The sequence below is a fragment of the Merops nubicus genome, unplaced genomic scaffold (assembly GCF_000691845.1).
Source record: "Merops nubicus isolate BGI_N331 unplaced genomic scaffold, ASM69184v1 scaffold6305, whole genome shotgun sequence".
Classification (NCBI taxonomy): domain Eukaryota; kingdom Metazoa; phylum Chordata; class Aves; order Coraciiformes; family Meropidae; genus Merops; species Merops nubicus.
Genome location: NW_008607695.1, coordinates 47,041 through 70,511, shown reverse-complemented (window position 1 = coordinate 70,511; position 23,471 = coordinate 47,041). Strand labels below are relative to the sequence as shown.

At 36.8% G+C, this 23,471-nt stretch overlaps 1 protein-coding gene across 1 annotated transcript in view; it reads right to left on the bottom strand.

Annotated features, from left to right (window-relative positions):
- ADCY8 (adenylate cyclase 8 (brain)) overlaps positions 1-23,471 on the bottom strand; it is a gene marked incomplete at its 5' end in the record, with an annotated part of 93,331 nt that overhangs the window by 49,077 nt on the left and 20,783 nt on the right. Inside the window, 3 exons of the mRNA XM_008940030.1 lie at positions 1,378-1,536; positions 12,057-12,184; positions 22,699-22,810. Of these exons, the coding sequence (XP_008938278.1) occupies positions 1,378-1,536; positions 12,057-12,184; positions 22,699-22,810 (399 nt within the window). The remainder of the gene's footprint in view (positions 1-1,377; positions 1,537-12,056; positions 12,185-22,698; positions 22,811-23,471) is intronic.

The window sequence follows — 23,471 nt, the reverse complement described above, 5'->3', positions numbered from 1 at the left end:
TGTTGAAAACATACCTGGCCCAAAGTTTTAGATGATACTTGTCATTGATACATTCTGAAAAATCAATTATTAGCTTGGTTTTATACCAATTTGATACCAAACATTAGCACCTAGATACACTAGGTGAAGACTATTGGAAGAATGGGTCCTGGCTAAAGGATGCCATTGAAAAAACATGGTAGAATCTTACATGTTTTCCTCCTCAAGTGCAGTGGACACATTTTCTTCCTCTCAGAAACCCTGAAATGCTTGGCTTTTCTCAGTGCTCCTGAGTGCTTCCTTCCACGAGGGTTGAGCTGCCCACTTACGTTTCTTCAGTAGGGGAATATCCGTTCCTGCATCACCCGTGTTTATGAGGACTCAGGGTGATATGCAACTGGCAAGGCAAAGAGCTGAGACTCTTCTCTCCTACCCCAGGCTGGATGGAGGGATCCTCCCCATCCTGGCATCCAGCTGCCTCCCTCTGCTGTGCACTCAGGAGAAGGCTGTGGTTCATCCTTGCTCATTTCACACTGTGGGACAGGACCATTCATAACCCCAGGGCAGCTTTTCTGATGAAATGGAGGAAAACAGTGCAGCTCTGGGAATGGCAATGGTCTCGGTATTGTGGCAAAGAGAGGGATTTGAATGCTGGCAGCAGGGAGAAGCAAGGAGAGGCTGAAGTGAACTTAACTGCTGCAGTAAATCTGCTCTGAGCACTAAGAAAGCCCAATATAAATCACTGTTTTGAGGGACTTAGTGAATTGCTGTCACATACAGGCTGTGTTCTGTTGGCAAACTGATATACTGGGGTCGAAATCACTCTGCTCCAATAGACTGCAACTTAGCCAGGCATTTTATCAACAGCAAGGTGGTGCATTCTCTGGGTTATTTGTTAATTGCTGCACTACTTGCACACATTAATGGTGCTGTTCATAGTGTTTTCTTATTAGCATAATGACCTATGAACAGATAATTCTTCCTATGCTTTGTGCCTTACGAAATAAAATAAATTACAGCCTTGTGCTTCACAGCAGCATTTGAATGCAAAGGATGAGAGACTGAAGCCTGGAAAAATGCAGGTTTGTCAATACCTCACTGGGAAATTTGTGCTACCATTGAGTATTATATGGGCTAAATACAAACACTGACCTTTTTCAGGAAATCATAGCTGGCAAAGGAAAAGAAATATTTTTGTCTTTTCCAGTGCCTCTGCAAGCTGAGCATTTCTACCTGTTTTGACTGTAGCCTCTCAAATCGTTGCCAACCACAAAACAGAAAAAAAAAAAAAAAAGTCATAGTTAACGAACTAATGTAAGAGAGTTAATCTTTTGGCAAGGTTAACAGTGTCCTGTGTTGGCAATGTTTCTTGACTGTGGGAAACACCCGTTGCCTTACCCAGGAATTCCACCTGACTCGAGTTTGTTTGCGATATCCACGTCCCATGACCAGACATCAAACTGCCACTTTCGCAGGCCCAGCACTCCACACAGAACCGATCCCGAATGTATCCCTATTCTCATGTCAATGTCGTGCTTCGTTCTTGACCTAACATATCTGTTAAACAGAAAAAAAAAGAAAAAAAGAAAAAAAACAGACTCATGAAAGTGCATACCACCTTTTTTCATATATTTTAGAAAAGGGTACAGTGTAAAATACAATGACAATTCGTTATAAAGGACCCCTTATTCTGTAAAATTTAGAGATAACTTTCTAGGTAGCAAAGTACAGGTAGTGATAAAATGCGTTTAAAAGCCAGATCATCATTAAGTGATTAATTGCTTGCATGGTTCAGTGGTACATGTTACTATTATTCCTATCAGAAAGAGAAAGATAAGGAGAGAAAAAGATGTCTGAGTGAATTGTCTGGACTCATTGAGCCCCTTAGCTTGGATTTATAAAAGAGCATTCAACATTACAAAACTATCATCACCTCACCTGCACATACTTTTATATTCCATTGTACTTTTTGGAACAATTTTCACTATTTAATAAAACTTACTTTATTGATGAAAATTTTCCAGAATTACTCTTTTTCTAAAGGTGAATTGTTTTCAGTAGATTTGTCCAGAACACCATTTCCTTTGCTATGATAACTGTGTAATACTAAAATCAGTCTCCTCCATTCTGTGTGATGGCAATGACCATTTCACCTCTCAAAAGTAAACACATCCAGGCACATTTGTTAACAACCTCAGAAAAAGGACTTTGTCCCAGCACTCTTCTCAACGAATATGTCTACTGCTTATGAAGGGAATTTTACTTTGTTAAGGTATTGTCTTCCTCGTCTAATACGTGACAACATATACCATTCACAGACATAGGCACCTTTGTATTATCTTAAACCTAGGACTGTCTCTTCCGAATCAGTATCAAGATACTCAGCACATCGCTGTGGAAAGCTCAGAAATAAAATAATTGAGCTGTATTCCTTAGGATGGCAAAGAGAGCACTTTCCCACTTCTGCCTGGGTGAAAACAATTATTTTCACCAGTATTACTGTTAGAGCTAGTGATCTATAATATTTGACTAGCATACTCAGGATAGACAAAGCACATTGCTACTGTTGGTCTACAAAGAAGGCTGCTGTTTTTCTTTAAAGAGTCTCAGTTCTGCAGTCGCTGAAGTCAACAGCAACACAGCAAGATCACACAACAGAGCAGGCAAAGAGTAAACAGTTCTATTTCATAACTCTGAAGCTAACTACTGTTGCCTCACATACCTTGGTCATTACCTTGACAGACCCTCTCTAGAGTAGAAAAGGGCAAATTGCTTACTGCATTCAATACTTGGCCTTTCATTCTCGCATGGGGGCATTGATTCAGATTAGGGGGTGAGGGAAAAAAAAAAATTTTACAATGGAGAGAAAATATGCATTTAAAAATGTGGGGAATTGAAAATAAGCAATTCATCTTTATTTCCCTTTTCCTGAATATTCTGAAACCTTGGAGAAAAGCATGCATATGATAAGTCCCCGTGCAGTTGTCTGTCTACAACGAGACCTGTTTATCATATCAGGAAGCTAAAATATTTCACATTTCTAAAAGGAAGAGATTAAAAAGTTGATCATAAAATAATAAAGAAGAAGCTTTGTGAAGGGATTTATATGCATTCTGATATTCCAAGCTTACAGTTTTCATTTACAAGTTTCTTTATTGCTTTGCGAGCAAGAGAGCTTGAAATATCAAAATTAAACAATCACCTGTCTCTGGAAGATGGGACATGGAAACAACTCCTCCGCACTGAGGTAGTGCCTTAAATGTTGTGAGAACAGCTAAGAAAAGTGAGAGCACTGTCATTTGTAATGTGTTTTGGACAATTTTTATAGAAGTGCTGAAAAAATATCTAAAGCAGCATTCATAACTGCCAGAGGAATTATCACAGAACTCCCCACATGATCGTTTCCCCAGTCTGCCTTTCTCATTTGTTCAAGCTAAGATAATTACTTCTCATTTTATGCCTGATTTCCTCATCTTGAAATAAAAAGCTAAATGGATCCAGAGGAACAATTGAGCAAAAATTTTTTTTCACTGAAAAATGCACACAGTAAGAAGATCTTAAATTTAATAAAATGGACTAATAGCATATATTTATGTAATCTCTCTCTTTCTACACATATATACACACACACTCTATTAGATCAATTTAGATTTTAAGTACTATGGTATGCAATTGCTAATAAATACTAGTATTTAACATTGGACAAATACTAGCAATGGGCAGTCATCAATGGTATGGAATTTAACAAGTCCCATTGCCAGGAGCAACACCGTGCACAAGTGTAAATTGATAGAGCAGTGTGACCTGTAGCATATCCGAGTCATGTGTTTTAAGGTAATAAATTGTGATTTATCCCTATTTGCACATGGAGAGTTGAGGCAGACATATGTTTGTGCCTCTGTCTTGGCTTAAGGCTCAAGCTTGCATCTGATTTTAATGTGTGCAGTTCTGGGCCCTACAATTCAAGAATGTGAATGTCCTTGAATGTGTCCAGAGGAGTGCAAAAGAGCTGATGAAAGGGCTGGAAGGGATGTCCTGTGAAAAGAAGCTAAGGACTTTGGGTTTCTCTAGTCTGGAGAAAGCAGGCTGAGAGGTGATCTCATTATTCTCTACCATTTCCTGAGGTGGGGAAGGGAGCAAAAGGTGCTGATCTCTTCTTCTTGCTATCCAGTGATAGGACACATGGGAGTAGTTCAAAGCTGCACCAGAGGAGGTTCAGATTTGATATCAGGAAGCCTTTCTTTCCTGAGAAGGTGGGCAAACACTGGAACAGTTTTCCTAGAGAGGTGGTCAAGGCCCTAAGCCTGTCAGTGTTTAAGGGGCATTTAGTCAATGTCCATAACAGCATGCTTTAGCTTTTGGTCAGCCCTGAAGTGGTCAGGCTGTTGGACTAGGTGATTGTTATAAGTCTCTTCCAACTGAAACAGTTTGGTTCTACTCTACTTCCATTCCATTAATTTCAAGTACTATAAATTATGGTCTTGTGTTTGCACCCTCTATGGGCACTAACACACACAGATCTCATTGGAGAGACCAAGTACAAATGATGATGTAGCTGAGCGAAGCATCCCTCTGTTTCCAGTGTATTTACTAAGCTTTGATGGATTTTTACTTTTTTCTTTGTCATAAAAAATGTGGTGATGGCCTGAAAAGTCTTCAGTTTACTTAATCAGCCACTTCTACATTTATCCAAAACTTCACACAGCTGTGCTGTCCACACCACCTCCTGCATGACACTGCAGATCCTAATTAAGGTCCTATCCCTCTCGGTTCTTATGTTGTCATTCACAGCCTCCCAGTAACTTCTTCCTGTGTGCTGCTCAGGAGATACTTGATCTCAGCTCTCCATCAGCAATCAGTGCAGATTTGGCTACCTTCCTGCATTCTTTGACTGAGGCTTGCTCTGTTTTTTTTTTGTCTGCTAAAGTGCTAGTCCACCTGCAGGGACCTATCTTCACATCCTTCTCTTACTTGCCCTTCACAGCAATATGTTTTTATGTTGATAGGTGGGAAACTAATTGCATGAGGAGACCAAATTGAATTGAACCTTGTATCTCAATTGTATCTCAATTGGTATTGGCATTGTATCTTGGTTGGTATCTCAGAGGCAGTCTGAGATACATTTAAACTGTCCAGAACATGAATCAAAGTATGACAGTGATCTAGTCTTGCTCCCATTGCCTTATTTTTTTGCAACACAAGATTGAGAGCAGAGCTGTTGAGACCCTGTTTGCAGAGACATACGTTTTCACTAAACTTTTATTGTAAGATTTTACATTAAACAAAGAATAAATGGTTGTAGTTTAAAAGTGAGGTGATTGATTAGTGTGTAAAAAGCCATGGAATTACTCTTTTTCATTAAAATTTGGAGTGATGTATGGTGAAATAGATTTCTGAATTGTGTAGAGGAGGGAACTTCATCATGGTCAAATCCAACTTGCTAACAGCCAAACTACCACATACTTTAGGAGGTCTTGTTTATGTAGTGCTGTACGAAAAAAGCAATTAAAAACTTTGAGACAATGAACCATGGATCAATAGGGGTTGTTCTCAAGTATTCAGAAAAAGCTTCTCATAAATAACAGCATGTACTACATACTGAAAAAAAATAAAGTGTTTATTTTACATAAGCTCAGATGTTCCACATCTTTTAGTTCCATCTTAAATTTATTCAACTATCAGTGAAGCTTCTGATTAAAAATATATTTATATATACTTGCTTCCACTGCTTTACAGGCTCTCTGCAAATACTTTGACATAGTGCATGTGTGAAGCTGCATTATTGATGATCTATAAAGCAGCGAGCCCTATTTACCTCACAAGTTGTCTAATATCTTACCCAGGATGAGGTAACTGTGACTGATGTTACTCATGCCATACATCTCATTTTAGTCAAGTCAGTGATAAAAATTCCATTAATTTTAATTGGATCTTGGCGTTTCCTTCTGGCCTGCATTGTTTGATGAGTATTTGATTTTTGTGCTATTAATAAGAGGCTTTCCTATTTGCATATAGAAGGTGAGCCAAAAGTCAGAAATCTGCTTTTCAACCTTTTCTGTAGCTGTCAGAACCCTGAATGCCCTGGAATTCACACCTTGCAGGTTCAGACAGTAACACATTTGCTACATCTGTCTTGACCAGTTTAACTGTGCAAGGTTCTGTCTATGCTTTGAGACACTTAAAACAAGCCTATCTCTCTCACAACTTATTCCCAGCTTCTGAAGAACGTCGGTAATTGGCATGTGGCAAAGACCACTTCCTGTAGGCAATCTGAATGTAACTACCTGGTTTTGGAAGCAGAATGATTTGAGAAGAATGGGGTTGGACAGTCTGTGCCACTTTTTCTTAGTGACAGCTAACATTTGCTGAGCCTGTTTAATTTACCTGTCAGGACATGACCACTATCATCCTCATGCAGATGTAACAGGAAGGTCTATCTATTCAGGCTGAGGTAAATAAAGGTCTTAGCTGACCCTGCTTTGAGCAGAAGGTTAGGCTGGTGGTCTCCTGATGTCCCCTCCAACCCGAAATGTCCTATGATCCTAAGGTTCAATTACATAAAGAACTTTCGGGTTGGACATAACAGATTTGTGCAATTCTCCTAAATTAACTCAGATGCTTTTTGATGCTGCCATGAGAGAGTAGTGGGTGATCTGAAGCAGGTACTCTTTTTGGTGTGACTCTGGGAACTATGTCATGACTGCGAATGAATTATCCATTATTTTTTAAAAACTAGGTAACAGGATGCACTAAACTACTGAACAGTTTAAAGCATACAGATTAGTAATGTGACTCACAGGATGTAGCGCTTTGTAAACGGACTTTATAAAGCACTGAATTTAAAATTGAAAATAAATATTATCCCAAGAAACCAGTTTAAAATAGCTCCAGGATGAGTTTACCTTGGAATTAGAGCTGGATTTCTATGTCAGCAGAAACTATTATCTTGAGAAGTTTCATTTAAGATTACTTATCATCAATATATCTGACATGCTCAGTGTTCAGACAGATACTATGGCAACGTGAACAGAGTTAAACCACTGCTATATTCCTCTTTCTTATGTCTATGTACTTTGAGAGGCAGGAAGCTAATACAACAGAAGGGACTACAAACAATATTATCAGAAATCTGCTTTTTCATTTGAAAACTATGTTATAAAAAACTATATAATTATATACAATCCTATGTCATCTTGCCAACATAGCTTTGATTGTATTTGATGGAATAGTCAAAGAAAAGAGGTCTCAGAGGTACATGAACCTAGCAGTCTTTACACAGTTCAATTGATATTGTCACTCAATAGCAAAAACCAGGAAAGATACACTGTGCTGAGGCTCTCCTCGTTCCCAGTCAGTGGCTGAAGTAGACATGTGAAGTTGACAACATGATCGAGTCCCAGTGTGAAACCTATTCACTCCATGGCCTGTCTAAAAAATGCTGGCTGAACTTGTGAATGTCTTGCAATGCCCCTTTCCCCTTCCCATTGGATCAATTATATAATGATTTATTAATCATAGAATATGAAAACAATTCCTGGCTGTTTCTCTGCCTAAGTAACTTCTTTAATAAGCATTGATCAGTTCACGATTTGTTTTTAATACCCAACACATGAAGTTAAAAGATTTCATGCTAAAGGCAGGGAACGTGCCAGGTCAGTCAGTGAGGTCTTCTGAAATATTTGTGGTGTTTTGGGGTTTTTTAATTTGTTGTTGTTGTGGCTTTTTTTTTTTTCTTTTTCTGTTTAGTTTTCTATTTTTTTTCCCTCTCCCTCATGAATCTATCTTAATATTAGTAGTTAATTCCAGACTTTTAGTGAAGACAAGCTGTTATCTAATTTCTGGAGTTTAGCTTATGTTATATGTTAGGATTATTTTTTCTGTCACAGTAATTACTCTTTCAGCTAGTATTTTAGTGGGAAACAATCCAAGAGATGAAACCACTCAAAACTCCTTGATTTACCAAACAAATATACCAGCATAAAGTTTTCTTTGAATTTCCACTGTTAGGTGGATTGTTGTGGGATATCCACCATGTGAGTGACCTCTTGAGGAGCTCAGCCTCACACAGTCTCCATCCCTCCCTCCTCTCTTCTCCATCTTTTAGCTTGGCTGAACAGATCAAGCTTCACAATTCCCTTATTTTAAAGGCACTTCTGCTTCACAAATTATTTTTGTTACTTCTCCCTGCACCCTTATAAAAATGTTTAGCGAGCTTTTTAAAATGTGACCACTATACCAAGATTCATTTTTCTAATCTTAGTCTTGACATTGACAGACTATGCTCTACATTTTTGAAAGTACTCTCTCAACTTTTTAAGATTATTTCCTTCACCTTTCTTCATAGTCCTTCTTCTTTTCCCTACTTTCTCCTTTACCTTAATTTCTCTCTGAACTTTCCTCACTATACTTTATGTACATGTTCTTCTCAGAGTCCAAACAAAAGAATGGGAAACCTCAGTGAATAAGTATGCTAATCTCTTTCTGAAGCATAATGCAATATTTAGAAATAATTTCAGTTTGGAATTTTTTTTATGTACTGCATCTTTCTCTTATCTATTTTACATTTATTTAATATATTTGAGGGAATGATTATCTTGCCAAATCTAACTTCATTTTGTTGTTAAGTCTTAAGCACACGTTCCATATTTGACTGTCAGCAAATAGATATCTCCATCATGAACTTTATCACATAACCTATCCATAATCCCACCCATGTGGTACTCCAGCATGGCTTTGGAACTTCACTAACACACAATAAAAACATAAATAACTGCTTTCTTCCTACAAATCTTTCTCTTCCCATATAAACACAAAACTGGATGTTCTTTCTTATCGGTAAGAACAATTGCAGGTTTAGTTTTTCTGAAGTGTTATTTCTGACATTCATTTAGCTTGGGTGATAATTGTTAAAATGAAACATCATCTGATGACTAAACATTCCACTAGCATCTTATTGCTAATACCTGTCTGTATTGACAGGCATTAACAAAATTTAATACAGGTAGAGTTACACTGCATGTGAAAAGATGAGAGAATCAGCTGAATAATATTTTTTCTAAAAATACTTTTTTTTTAATTTTTTTTTTTTTTTTATTTTAATTTGCATTTCGAACTGCAACTAAAGAGAATTTACAGGAGGTTGGGTTTTGCAAGACAGCCAGAATTAGGATTCTTGCTCATGCATAAAATGGGATGGAACAAAACTTTCTTCCTTTAGAGTAAATATTAGATTTCGTGGAACCTTCCCATAACTGAAAGTTGTGTTCAGATTGTATTCAATGGTTAAGAGAAGACAAAGTTAATAGTTAAGAAGACAGAGTGGAATAACAATAATAGCTTTTCTTTTATAAGGTTTGTAACAAGAAACAGTGATGCAAAAAATCATTCAAGAGAAAATAATGATCTTCATTGCTTTGCTCAGTTCTGAACAGTTCCCTATATCTGCAAAAAGAGAAATGGAGCAACAAAAGTCAAGTCTAGATCCTTGGTGATCCTTGAGATTGAGTTGTACAGTTTCAGTTTACAATAAATTAACACTTTATCTGTAGAGATACTAGAAAACACTCAGAAGTCCCATGTGTCCCCATGAAGATTTATTATACATGTTGCATAATAGAATAGAATTGACAGTCTTGTGCAGTTTCTGCTGAGCATGAAGTCAGAAAAAGACTAGAAGGAAAATTCAGTAATGGTGCCCTGGGATGGTAGATTTTTGTACATGGACTCACCAGAAGTGCTGGTCTTGATCCTTGCAACATTACCAACTCTTTGTTCTCAATGAAGACAACATGAATCATGGAGGACTGATGGGAAAATCTGGTCTGCCTAATTCAAAACTTCCTTCTACATTAATTGCATAAAGTACTTAAACTGGTACAACAATCAGGGGTTATAAAAACACCTGGATTGCTCTCCACTATTTCGGTGCCTAAATCCCAATTATAAGTTGGATGGTATAGAATAATAATAATACTTAAATAATTATATAAATTCAGATAATAATGAAATATAAATTATTAAAATTTAATAATAATCCTTGATTTTGTTTCAATGTCTAATTCTTAAGCTAGGTTAAGTGCTTGAACTAAAATACAGCTAAGATTTAAAAGCTGAGATATAACTCTTAAAGAGCGAGAAGAAAACTGTTCATGTAGGCTATGAGTAGCGAAATTTTTGGAATTTGTTTGTATAAAACCTCTTATTTGCAATAAGGCTTTGAGTTCCTCTATATAACTTCCATGTAGTTCTGATGTCTGAATGATGATTTCTCATATCTTGAATCATCTCCCTATTATTTTGGACAAACAAAATATTTGGTGAAATCTTCAATTTAATATAAAAAAAGATTAAAAAAGAAAAGTAATTTCTGGCAGGTTTTACATATGATCAAATTCTATAGTGACCAATATAGTAGAAACTCAATCTTCTAAAGAAGGGTTTGTGTTTTTTTTCATTTTAACTATGAGATATATCTACTAATTTAAGATCTAACTAATAGACTACAGATAACTCCAGACTGTCTCAGAAATGCAGACTTAAGAATTTGTAATATTCCATGGAAGGAATTAGTCCTCCCTGTGAGCTCTACAGTCACATAGTGAGATAAATAACATGAGGCTCCTAGACTGAGCAGAAAAGCCTAGAGAAAAAATCATGCTTATTGAATGGCCAGAAATTCAGATACTGGGATTATCAAATAAATTTGAGGCAATCTGAACTGAATTAGCCTAACGGACTTTGGTTTCCCAGTTCCCACTGAATATAACTGTCATTTAAAATGCTAAAAATACAGTGCCATTTCTACCGGATCACTGCCTTTGAGAACTGGTTCAGAAAAGGGCATTGTTGTGTTACAGACTTCCATGTGTAAGGAAATCCAGAGGAATTTACTGTGTTAGAAGAAAAATGGCTTACAATGAGTTTGTTGCAGACAGCATTACCAAACAAATGCAATTGATTTGATGTGTGTCTCCAAGAATATTTAACAATACTGGTAGATATTTTCATCTCTGTGTTATCTAATTCATGTTTCACTTTCAGTATGGAGATTCCAAAAGCAAATATTGATTACTTTGTGCAACGTTTAGTCTGTATAATTGAATCCAACCTTTTTAGAGATCACTGTTGCATAGTCATTATTCAGTTACATTTTCCACTAATTAATTTTTGTCAAATTCTTTTCTATTAAGATCTCAGTAATGTAGTTGCAGTACACATTAACTCTCTGATGTACATGGTGAGATACACTCAAATTAAAAGGGCAAAGCAATCTGGGTAAGAAGCAAGAAAAGAAATTGGACAGCAAAGCATCCGTGGAAAGAGGAGAGTGATCAGGTTAGACATCACTGTTTTAGGGAAGACAGCAACAGAAGAAGCATTTGGTGAAGGTGAACTCAGCAACACTGACATAGAGGATAAAAATATGCAGAAAGCCTCTCAGAGCAGTAGATGTTGACCACTGTCATGGTAAATCATTGGACTAGCTCTATACATGGACTGTTGGAACATTATTATTAATCCTAATTGCATCAAAGTACAATAATCTGTAAGCAACACAAATATATTTACATGATGGGAGCACATCCCTTAATTGAATCACTTCTAGCACTTGTGGCTCTAAGCACCCACCTAATTTAACAAGTAGAATTTGCTCATCTGGCAAATCTTAGTGTTTATGAGTTTGTCTATGAGATAGGTTCTAAGCTGAAGTGTTGACAAAGCTGTCTATTTAGTGTTTATACTGTTTTATTTTATTAATGGGGTGATAGGAAGCAATTCAGTTTCCTCCCCCTCTTAAAAATGACAACAGTACAAAGTAAGAACCATTAAGACCTGTGAAAAAAAACCCACTCACAGTGTACACACATCTATTGTGCTACATGCTCTGAAGCAACACAGGTTGATAAAATGCATGTTTCCATGCATTACATGAATTGAAAAAATTCTACCCTTTTAACAGAAGTAATCCTGAGGTCTCTTCACAGGACTTATTTAGCTAGTAATAGTATTCCCAGATAAAAAGTTCAGGACACTGCCAGAAACAATGAAAAAGGAATGAAAACCAAAAAAGACATTACCTGATAGTTTTGATCATGCTGAGCCCCATTTCAACACAGCAGTGTGCATGGTCCTGGCGAGGTTCTGGGAGCCCTGACACACAGTAGTAACAGTCCCCCAGGATCTTAATTCTGAGACAGTGATGTTCCTATAGGTAAATGTATGAAAGAGAGAGAAGATCTGCAGTTATTTTTTTAGTAATTTTAAGGTAAATGTGAAGGTGATTGAAAAAAGTAATGAAAAATAAAATTTAAAAACTCGTTGCTGGATGTTTCCTGCTTGTGGTTAGTACAGTCTTGCTTTATTTCACTTTTGAAATAAGGTACCTTTACATTTCCAGTAAGAAAGGTTATAGTGATTTTTTTGTGTGTTATCCTAGTCAGAGATGTCCTTGTTGATGGTGAGAAAGGTTTCATCAGAGTTAGGCTGGAAGTCAGGCCAAGGATTCAGAAACACCAGCTGAGGTAATGAATAACCCATTTTACACTATATTGCTGCAGGCCATCCTTCCTGCCCCCTTTTACACTGGAAATAAATGAAAAACCTCTTTTCTTCCACTGATAATCCCTTCCCACCTAAAGTTTCCATTGTCACAGTCAAGCATTCTCAAGAGCTGTAGGAGCTGATCAAGCATGCCAAGGATATCAAAGAAGGTGTCTTTCATTAAACGTGTGCTGCAGAGAAATTACATTTATTTGGCATCCAGCTAGAGATCTCCTTTACCCTAGGAGCAAATACTGAATTTAATTTCTTAAATACATATTAACACTATCTTTACATACTGAAACAGCATATTACTGTGCAATTGGATCATTATTTTAGAAGAGCCTTTTCTAGTGAGCAGAATCGCCTGGGTTGCCAAAACTCCTGCAGTTCCCAGACGAGTAAAATAGGTGAACCCAAGATTACCTGTAAACTTGCCCAATGTATTCTATTGGTTTGGCACTCACAGGAGACAATCTGCACAGGAACAGAAACCATAATAATTTTGGGACAGAGCTGCAAGTGTCTAGGGACAGACAGTTTTACAAGCTAAGTCAAGGAAGTGTTTTTATGATGGAAAATCATTGAAATAATAAGTGCAATGTTAGCACTCAATCAGTAAAGGCTCCAGTGACGGAACACTAAAATGAAGACCAGTCATTACTGGAAGTAGGGTAATGATTTATAAAACTGTTCATTACATCACGGCAAAATTTGGCCCGTGCTATTTATTTCAGCTTCTCTCTTCCCTTTCTCTCTGACAACCTGCCGTGGAGGTTTCACTAATCAAAGGAGCAAAGATACACTAAGCTCACAGGGGAAGAGACAATTTTAAGTAGGATACAGGAGCAAATGTGATTGTTGACTGTGGCTCAGGAATTGAGTGCTGGCCAAATGAATGACACTACAGGTTATTATTCAAGATTTTTCCTAGGAAGAAAAAGCTTTGTAGTCAACCTCAGACAAGTCTTTACCAGTCTTGGAGTGCCACGGGGAACCTACACACTTGTAGCCAATGGTTTTGCAAAAGTCAGCTGAAGCTTTAAGCATGCCAGCAAGGGTAAAATCTGCTCTGTGCACAGGGCAGAGTAAGCTGATTCACCCTGAAATCTCCTTAAACCATCAGCATGAGGCTGACTGTGTTTGAAGCTTTGGCTAAGTCTCCAGGTAATCCCACTGCTGGCTCTCAGAGTGCAATGCCTAGCTACCCAACATTCACAAGGAAATTCAAGACTGAAGTCAGGCTTCTAAAATGTCAAAATTCACATGCAACTCTCCACTTTCTTTGTCCCATTTTCTTCCACCCCTCTTTATACCCACACAAGTGAACACTGGGTGTTTTTCATATGATTATAACTGAAATAATAATTCCTAAAATCTACCAAAACTTTGATTTTTTTACACATTTCCTCTTCACCCTTGATGGAAAGAATTAGAGATTTAATTTTACCACACTTTTCACCTTATCTTTTTTTCCATAGAGTGAAACATTAATCAACAAGAAGTAAGGACTCAGTGGTATAAATCAGTGCATGACAAACTGTTATGGGGCTTTCTTAAACTTCACTCTGTGTTCCCTGGTTAGACAAAATGTAAAGTGATGAAAATACTATAAAACATATTCTGAAGTTCTTTGGTTTTTGTAATAATGCTATTCAATTGATCCATATTCTAACTGACATTTGTTTTTATATCTACAAAGCAGAAGTAGCATTTTTAACATATCGTTTTGACTGGAGTAAAGTAAAAGGCAGCACTTCAACTCCATTCAGACCCAATACAAACACATTATACCTGGTAGTCTCATAGTATAATAGAGGAAAGAAAAGGGGAAATCAGTCAGTTTCCAGGAAAGAAACAAACACCTCTCAAATGGTGTCATATTTTAATTTTATAACTATATTTTCACGTGCAACTTTACCATGCAGTTTTGCACCTGCAGTAAATGCTATCTTATGATGTGGGAATCCCTTATTAAATGAGCATCTAATTCAGCAGAGTTAGAGAACAGAGTCTGCAACAGAAAAAAAAAAACTTGAACTGTATCATTGTTAATGGCTCATTTAAACTGGCTGAAGTGCTGATTCCACTAAAGACAGATGAGACCTCTGTCACCTGGCTACATGTCTCCTCTTTTGCTGAAAATCCAAATAAGGCAGGCCACTTCAAAAAGATGTGATTTTTATAATAATAAAGAAGAATCTTGGTGTATAACAAGACCTATTAATGAGGCTTTGGTGTATGCAAAAGCAAGTGCGTGTGTGTGACACAGGAAATTTGTTCAGCTGCAAATAAATGTGTGCTTTCTTTTGTCATGATATGTCACCTCTACGCTCATTTGCCAAAGCTCAGGAAGTCATCTACTTAGTGAGGTATCCAAATGGAGATGACTATATATAGGTGTCCATATGTCAGCCAGCAGTCAAGGCTGCCATTACAATCAAAGGAGAGCCAGGCAATGCAGTCGCTGAGGTCTGGGCACTGACTCAGCTCACAGCTAAAGCAATTGGCTGGGCTTCAGTTCAGTTGTCTGCACATAAACTTATGGTACATTGATAAGACCCAGGGGTACGAGAGGTACCCAGCGAGTATTAACATGCATGAGATGAAACTTATATCCTTCTGGAGCAGTGCAAGGGCCAGGCAGACTTTCTCCATGGGCACAAAAAGCTACAAGGAACACTTAAATGACTCGTTGTCTACCTTAGTTTTCCTGTTAGTCAAGTCATTATGACTGTTAAACATGAACTGTGTTACACTCTGACTAGATTGTCCTTATCCTTTTTGTTATTCCCTTATTATTCCCATCAGACATATTTAAAAAGTAAACTCTGGATTTTTTTTTTTTTTTTGTCATTGGAAATGTTTCAGATTATTTAACAACTGCTAGGAGGAGAGAGAGGGCTAATGTTATCTGCCTTTAGGAGAGGAGGACTGCGTGGTCTCCTGAGTTTCCCTCTGTAGCTTAATGGCATCTACAGTTTAAACCAGATGCTTTGTCAGGCTGGTTGTATTGGTACATTAAGGTTAAATCCGTGGCTAATGTGGGTAGCCATGCTGTAGTTCTAAATAGGAGACAGATTTTTGTAAGGACCTACCTACATTTCAGTACATTTCATAAAATTATAATGGCATTTGAGATTTTCCTCACACTCTAGAGCTCAAGACCACTTTCTAAAGTGGCCACCACAATGCTATCTAAGAGTTGCAAGCTGATATTAAATCAAAATATATGAAAAATATAAACATATATGAAGAAACTGTAAACTGAGTAAATTAGTAAAATAAGAGAAAATGGCCATACAGAAACTTCAATGCAGTAGATATTACAGTACAGTGTTAAATTTCTGTTAAATTTCACTGTTGTGAGCTATTATGATCTATTTATTTTATTCTATTCTTCCTACCTTCCCATAAACAATTCCAGGAGTTGTCCTTGGACATGTAAATGACAGCTGATATTATACAGACATTCACATCACTATCCGTCAGCCTCACGCTCCTCCCCATACTCATTCATTAAGGACATTTACTGAAGGTTTCAATTAATTTCTCAGCATGTCACAGATAGTGTGGGGTTTTTCTTTCCTTATTTGCAGTTTCTCATTTACTACAAGGGCCTGATTCTGCCAAGATCAATTGAAATCACCAGAAATTTTGCCTGGGGATATTGAGCAGACTCAAACACTCAACTCAATAATAATAATAATAATTCTAGATGAATTCAACAGCAGTTGATAGGAATTCTTTTTCCAAATCACCTTAATCCAGAGCAAAAGAAAATATGCAGATTTTTCATATATAATTACCTCACAGACAAGAATGATTTATGTTTAAGCTTATTAAATACACCCTTAGTGATTGGAAAGGAAGCAAAGCAAATTGACATAAAGTAGAGCTGAGGAAATAAGTTGCTCAAATAGCAAGTTACTGAAAGATGGAGTCAGAAACTTCATTAGTATTTCTTGCCTCCTTGGGCTAAATCTCTAATGAGGGGAAAAAAGCGATTGTGTTTTATAAGTTATGCCACATTTTCAACTCTGCCTGTGATGAATTTATCACTTCACTTAATTTTGAAGAGAGTCCTGTAAGCTAGCGAACAGCCCACAGAAAAATCCAGATTTGTAATTTTTATAATTTTATAATTTCTATAATTTCAAGCTAAAAATTTTGACCATTGTGGATGAGAATTTACTAAGGCTGAAGTGGAGAACAAAGAGCTTATAAATGTAGATCTTTAAAAAGGTGGCCAGAGTGGGAGGAGGCACGACTTGGCCTTGCGTGTACAATAGCTCAGTTCCTGAAACATTTGCCAAAGGTATAAGAAACCAAGATAAAAGGACTTTCTCAGCATGAATGAGGTCTAGGCCAAAGCTCTTAATCAGCAGGCTGTTTTGGAGTGGGCTGGAGAGAGAGGTCCATCCAAATTTCTCCTATTGCAGCTCTGTCACTTTGGAATACAGAGCTGGACCTTGACAGAGCCAGATGGAGGGAAATTCTCCAGTCTGGAGATGGAGGCAGAAAGGAGGATTAGGTTTGGGTCATGGTTATAAGGACTAATACACATAAAAGAAAAAATGTGGTAATCTCTCATCTTCTACCTGGACCATGGAATACTTAAATATAGCCTTTTATACATATATTTATTTTTTTTTTTTTTTTTACATAGTTTAACAGATCACATAAGGAATGCTTTCTCTTTATAGAATAGTCTATGGGATGGTTAGGTCTCCTCCAGCCTGGCAGAAAATATGGGTTTGGGGTCCCTCATGCTGCAGAAGGAACTGAGACACATTCCTATGTGAGTTTTCTAATGTATTATGTCAACATTTCCGTCCCTTGCCATGCTGTGGAAGAAGATCAGCTGTGGCTGTTGTGCCTGGTGACCATTCTTGCGAGCTAGTGTTAATTAGTAGATTATGCCATAAATGTTTTTAGGCACAGAAATCCCTGTTAGAAAGACTGCAAATGTGTTTCTTGCCCGCTAAGGCAGGAGCAATTCTGCATGGAAATTCTGCCCCTTAAGAATTTATGGGGCTGCAGATACATAAAGGGTGAGGTGGACATTTCTCAAGAATATATTTATGAAGCCTGAATTTCATTCAAATCCCAATTTAGTCAACATAGTGGCATGGGTTTTTTTAGGTTTGGATTTACATAACTCTTAGGTCCTAAATCGCTGAGAAATTTTGAAACTGAAATTTAATTTAATCTGTAATTCTCATCTTACTTTTTTCATAAAATGAATGTAGACACTACCTCTCAAAGTGCATTCCCCATAAGGGGATTTATTTGACTGTTCAGGTCTTTTGATGTTATACTGGGATCTTTAGCATCTGAAGTGCTGTAACTTTCAGTAAGAACATTGTTTATTAGTGGTGTTTATCCACTAGTGTTAGGCAATTAATTATTGACACCAGTGAGGAGGGAAAACAGCCTAGAATTGAGCACTGCAAAAATAGTATTCACTCCTTCCCGTTCCTATAAATGCATAGAATATCCTTATAATTATCTAAATATCACATATGTACACTCATAATCTAGTTAACTCTGCTTCGCAATACAGTACCCCAAACGAAAACTCATGAAGAAACTCACATCTTTATTTACTGACATATACGTTTAAACAGACTTGGTTTTATTTTTTTAGGGAGTCTCTAGAGTCCTGTGGGTTATGTGCTTGAAGTGCTGCCAGCTTAGAGGTTAAATGTGGCCAGGAACAGTAAGGCATTGCAACAGGAGTGTCTTTACTGAGGAGACAAAAGAATGTTTAAGGATCTCCACTCTTCCCTCTTTGATACCACCTGGTGCAGCTCTTGTACTGGGGCTATACAATGATGCATTCTTGTGGAGCCTACTAGTTCTTCTGGTTTCCACCTCTTGAAATGCCAGTCACAAGTAAGACTTGTAATACACTGTTAGAGGAATTTTTGACAGGTTGTCTGCAAACTCCCAAGAGAGAATTTAATCAAGATCACAGGAAAGGATCACTTCTATTTAGAAAAAGCAAAAAAAATCAATGTCTTTAATAAAGGAACCTTGTCATTCATGTTACATAAGTAACTCTTCCACTAACACTAGACTAGTGAAATAAAGAGGAAAAAGGCTCGTATTAAAGTGTTAAATTTCCGTTCAGACTCTACTGATCCTCCGAGTAAGAAACACTTATTATGGTTTATTGTGTGAGAGCTGATAAGGCTGTAAAGAGGTGAAGTGTCTTACAAACCGGTCATTTTATTCTTATATGAAACACATGGATTTTAATCTTTCAAGGGACTATTTCTGTTTCAGCATCAATACTTCATATTGAGGATGGGTCCAAACTCAAATCTGAGATTCCTTTTGTGTTTGTCTTTGTGTATGTGTCTAAACTAAAATGCTGTGGCTTGATTTTAAGTTTCAGTGACATTGGACTACATCTCTGCTGTTGCTGCAACAAATCTTATGGATGTCTGCTCCTCTGTTTAGGGTTTCACTTTTTCCTCTTTGCTATATCTGGAACAATCTACACACAGTGTAGACACATTTAGAAATATGGCAATATAATCATAGTATTGGTTGACTTCTAGCACTTCAGAGAAGGCAGAAGAAAAACAGACATCAAAAAAAGCTATTATTTCATCAAAACAGGATCTTTTTTAGGCTTAAGTATCTTACCAAATGCTATCTTATTTCCTGTCTTTCCTCAAACTTTCTGCCTAAGGAAAATATTAATATTAAATTTCTGTTCAGGCTTTTCAGCAGATGGTTATATAGAGAAACCTTTTCTTCAGTTCTGCTTTATGCCAACTTATTTTTCTTCTCTTCTGTTACTTTTCTCTTTTATAACTATAAATCTTTTAGAAATATCATAGAGTGATTAGAAAGGGGAAGTATCTGTATGTAACAATATTATATTTCTTTGTTATAGGCAATATTGAACTAAATTCTAACATTTATTCAAAATGATCTGTGTTATTAATACAGATATTATGGATTTTTTTGTTATTAATTATATTAATGAACATATGCCATAATACTTGATGTAACTGACAGAAGATTTTAAAAAGTCTCAGAGCTCTCATTGCTTCTGCATTGCACAAGAAAAATGAAAGCTGAATAAAATAAGAAATTAAGCTAGATTACATTCTTCAGTAAGCTATGAAATATTCTTCATTATTTTATGATTTGTATAAAATGATAGAGTAGATCAAAAAATCCTTTTTAAGAGACTATAAAATACTACTTTTACAAGTAAATAAAGATTTATAAGGATTTTCCTTAAAATCCAAAGAAACTGCCTCAAGCTTTCTGTAACTGACATCTTTGTTTCAATGATCATTCCTAGCAAAATCCAAGAGATTAACAGTGTCTACTTTAAAGAGTTATGATAACTCAGTTAGGCTGATTAAGAACCAGTTATGTGATAGATTTGAAATCTAGATGTGAATGTGTAATTCTCATTAGGGGAAGATCATTCTAGTGAGGTCTTGAAAGAACCACTTTCCAAAAGCCTCGTCAAGGATTTACAGGCAAGTATCAAACCATTGCTAATAACATTTGCAGAAGGAATAAAACTGTTGGAATGATAAATTACCATGCAGACATGGTGATCATAACAGAACAGCAAGACCATTAAACCCTCAAAATAATATGTTTCAGTTCAATAGTGTCATTACTGTTGATTCAGAAATGTGATCTTCGGACAGTGATCAAAGAAAGAGAGAATAGGAGGAATGGTAATGATCTGCCTCCATCACACTAGTGGAGGTTAGGGCAGGAACATTGCTTTCAGTGCTAATATGTATGCCTTGAAAGACATTCTGAAAAAAATTGAGGTGGTTCAGAAAACTAGTCCAAAAATTTTAAATTTAAAGCTTACAGAGAAGAAAGTATCTCTCAATGAGCTTCATCTGTTTCTTTTGTCAAAAGAAACTCTGAAAGTGGCTTCATCAAAGCACACAAATGTAGTCCCAGAGAAAATAAGTGAAGATCAGAGAAATGATCAGGGATGATAAAATATTCTGGATTTAGGGCCACAAAAATGATCAGAGAGCTAGAACACCTCTTCTCTGAAGAAAGGCTGAGAGAGTAGGGGTTGTTCAGCTTAAAGAAGAGAAGGCTCCAGGGAGACCTTGTGGAAGCCTTTCTGTACCTAAAGGAGGCTTTTTCCTTTCCAACTTTTTCCTAAAGGAGGAAAAATTTTTTACACTGAGCATGGTGAAACAGTGTCACAGGTAGCTCAGAGAGGTGGTAGATCATCTGTGGAAACATTCAAGGTCAGGTTGGATGAGACTCTGAGAATTCTGATCTAGTTATAGATGTCCCTGCTGATTGCAGGGTTGTTGGACCAGATGACCTTTAAAGGTCACTTTCAACCCAAAACACTATGATTCTAAGATTCTACAGGATGCTTCTTTTGTCTAGAAAAAAAGGGTCATAGCAATAACCAACGGATATGGTTCAAAGTCAGAAAAAATCAAATTAGAAACAAGCCATACTGAATTAACAATGAGAGTTTTAAGGCACTGGAATTGACTCCGAAGATGCAAAAGTATTTCTCTGTCTCCTGGGACCTTCAAATGAAGACCATGCATTTTTTCCCTAAACATACATGTTTTGCCAGGTGTGAAAGCTTAATACAGTATCAGCTGGGTAGGTTGAAAGACAAGATTTAGACCCACATGTTTTAGGCAGCTGGCTCTTCCAGAAGAGTCTAGAACCTTGAGTGAGGAATCTAGGTTTTCTATAAAGTGCAGAGAGAGAGTTCATCTCCTTGGGTTGGACAAAAACCAAGCTCCACATGGAGCTTCTGTTCATCTCTAGGGCTGTATTGTCAGAACATTAGGCAGGTATCATGGCGTCCAGGTCCCAGAAACCACAAACAAGGAACACAGTCCAAATGCCTATCTTTTCAATAAATTGTACTTCGTTGTGGTTAGATCACTCTAATCTTTACAGTCAGATCTGTTCAATTTCATACTCTTATAAGCTTTCTAAAAGACAGGACTGAAGTAACTTCTTTTGTCCTGTCTGGTTGCTAATATAGATCAGAGCTGATGAAGTTTATTTGTTTGCAAAACAAATATTGTAGATTGCATTTACCAATTTGCCAGTGTCCAGGCAATGGGTTATGGCATCAGTCTGTACATGAGAAAACACATTGCTATTTGAGATAAAAATAACTGACTCAAAGGAGCTCTGAATAATTACGGAAGTCTTGCCTTTCTTGCCTTCAATTTACAAAATAAAAGATGACATCAAAGGTCTTACTGATGTCTATACAGTACATGCACAAATATCCCTGAACCAGGAATGTATAAAAATCAGTGAGGGACATAGATATGTATATCAGAACAAGTCACTCTAGGTTCCCTTTATAGTAAATAAAAAGCATGGTCAATGATATGCAGAATGTAATTCCTGTTTTCCCACAGTAGATACCTACATTTTGTTGGATAAATTTTAAGCTAAACTCTATTAAATGCGCTTCATTGCCTACACTGTAGCAGCCTTATAGCCAGCTCAGGTGTTGACACCTAAAGATAGTCACATGAAACAAAACTTTGATCAAAGAAATATAAAAAAAGAAGGAAATAAAATGCAAGCCTTGAAAAATTGAGCATGTGTTCTGCTTATATTTCTATGCTTTGCTTTTTTTGACTAATCAGTACTAATTAAGTAGCAACTAATTTGCCTAATGTAAAAAATTCATCTACTGTGTTTAATTAGTTTCATTGTTGCTTTAGATAGAATCTAAGCTAAAGATTGTAAAACCTGCTAGTAACTAACAATTGCAATGTTTGTGGTGGCTGATTAAATGACCTCTAAATTAACAGGCCTTTTAACCTTCCTCAGTTCTTAGAAGGAAAGTCAAAATAAAACTATGGTCTTAAGAAAATTCATTTTCCAGCAAGGACCAGAACTATAAAACTTCCTTACAAACTGTGGTAGGTAATGTGCTTTCATATTACTCTTGGTCTAGCATTACAGAAGGTCTGATGACTGAACTGTCACTTGCTGTCAGAACCACCACTTTTGATAGAACTTGCCAGTGTTTTCCAACTTCCATGGCTGTATAAAATCCCAGTGGGGAGATTCTGGATGAATATTTTCAGAGTGATCTGAGGGTTTTTCCCTAAGGCCCCAAATAAAGAGTTGACTTGGTATCTTTTGACAAATAAACTGTGTTTAACTCACATGTGCTAGTCGATCAAATCTGGCAAAGAGTTCATTGAGCATTCGGACCAGCTCCTGGGCTGACAGAGTTGTGGAGAGGTTGGTGAATCCTTTAACATCTGCAAAAAGAATGCTAAAAAAAAAAAAAAAAAAAAGATATTAACATTGCAGTCTATTTCCTTTGATAACTGAATGTCCTAAACTACCTTCTACTAATTTACTACTAGCAAGGATCATTTTAAAGTCATGCTACCTTTGCTTTGGACTTTTGGAGATTCTGGAGTACTGTATATAAATATTGAAGGGACTAAAGAAATACTACCATGTACAAGAAAGGGTTTTGCCAAAAATGTGTGTTATGTGGTTTTGGATTTTCAAATAATTCAGGGACATACAGTTAAGACTTAATAAGCACAGTTGTCCTCATTTATCAGTGAGAAGACTGAGGCATAGAGCACCCCTAATATAGAAGGCTGTATAAACAGACAGCACCCAGCTCTCTGTTAGTATCTAAGTATCTAACAGCGTTCTTTGAGGGTGGGTTTATATATAGCTGCTTCTTACAGTGGATTTGACTTCTGCAAGCTCAATTTTTAGTGTGATTTTCAGGCTTTGCTTAACTATGTGCCATACAAGACTCAAATCCTAAAACAGCAGACAGAATGTTGACAGTCTTGATATACACCAGGCTCAGGCCAGCTTATTGCATCTAATTTTTGGGACATGACAGAAGTATCTGAGTTAGAAGCATAGTACCCTCTATTTAAGGTCTGAATCTTTGGATGATTCCTTGT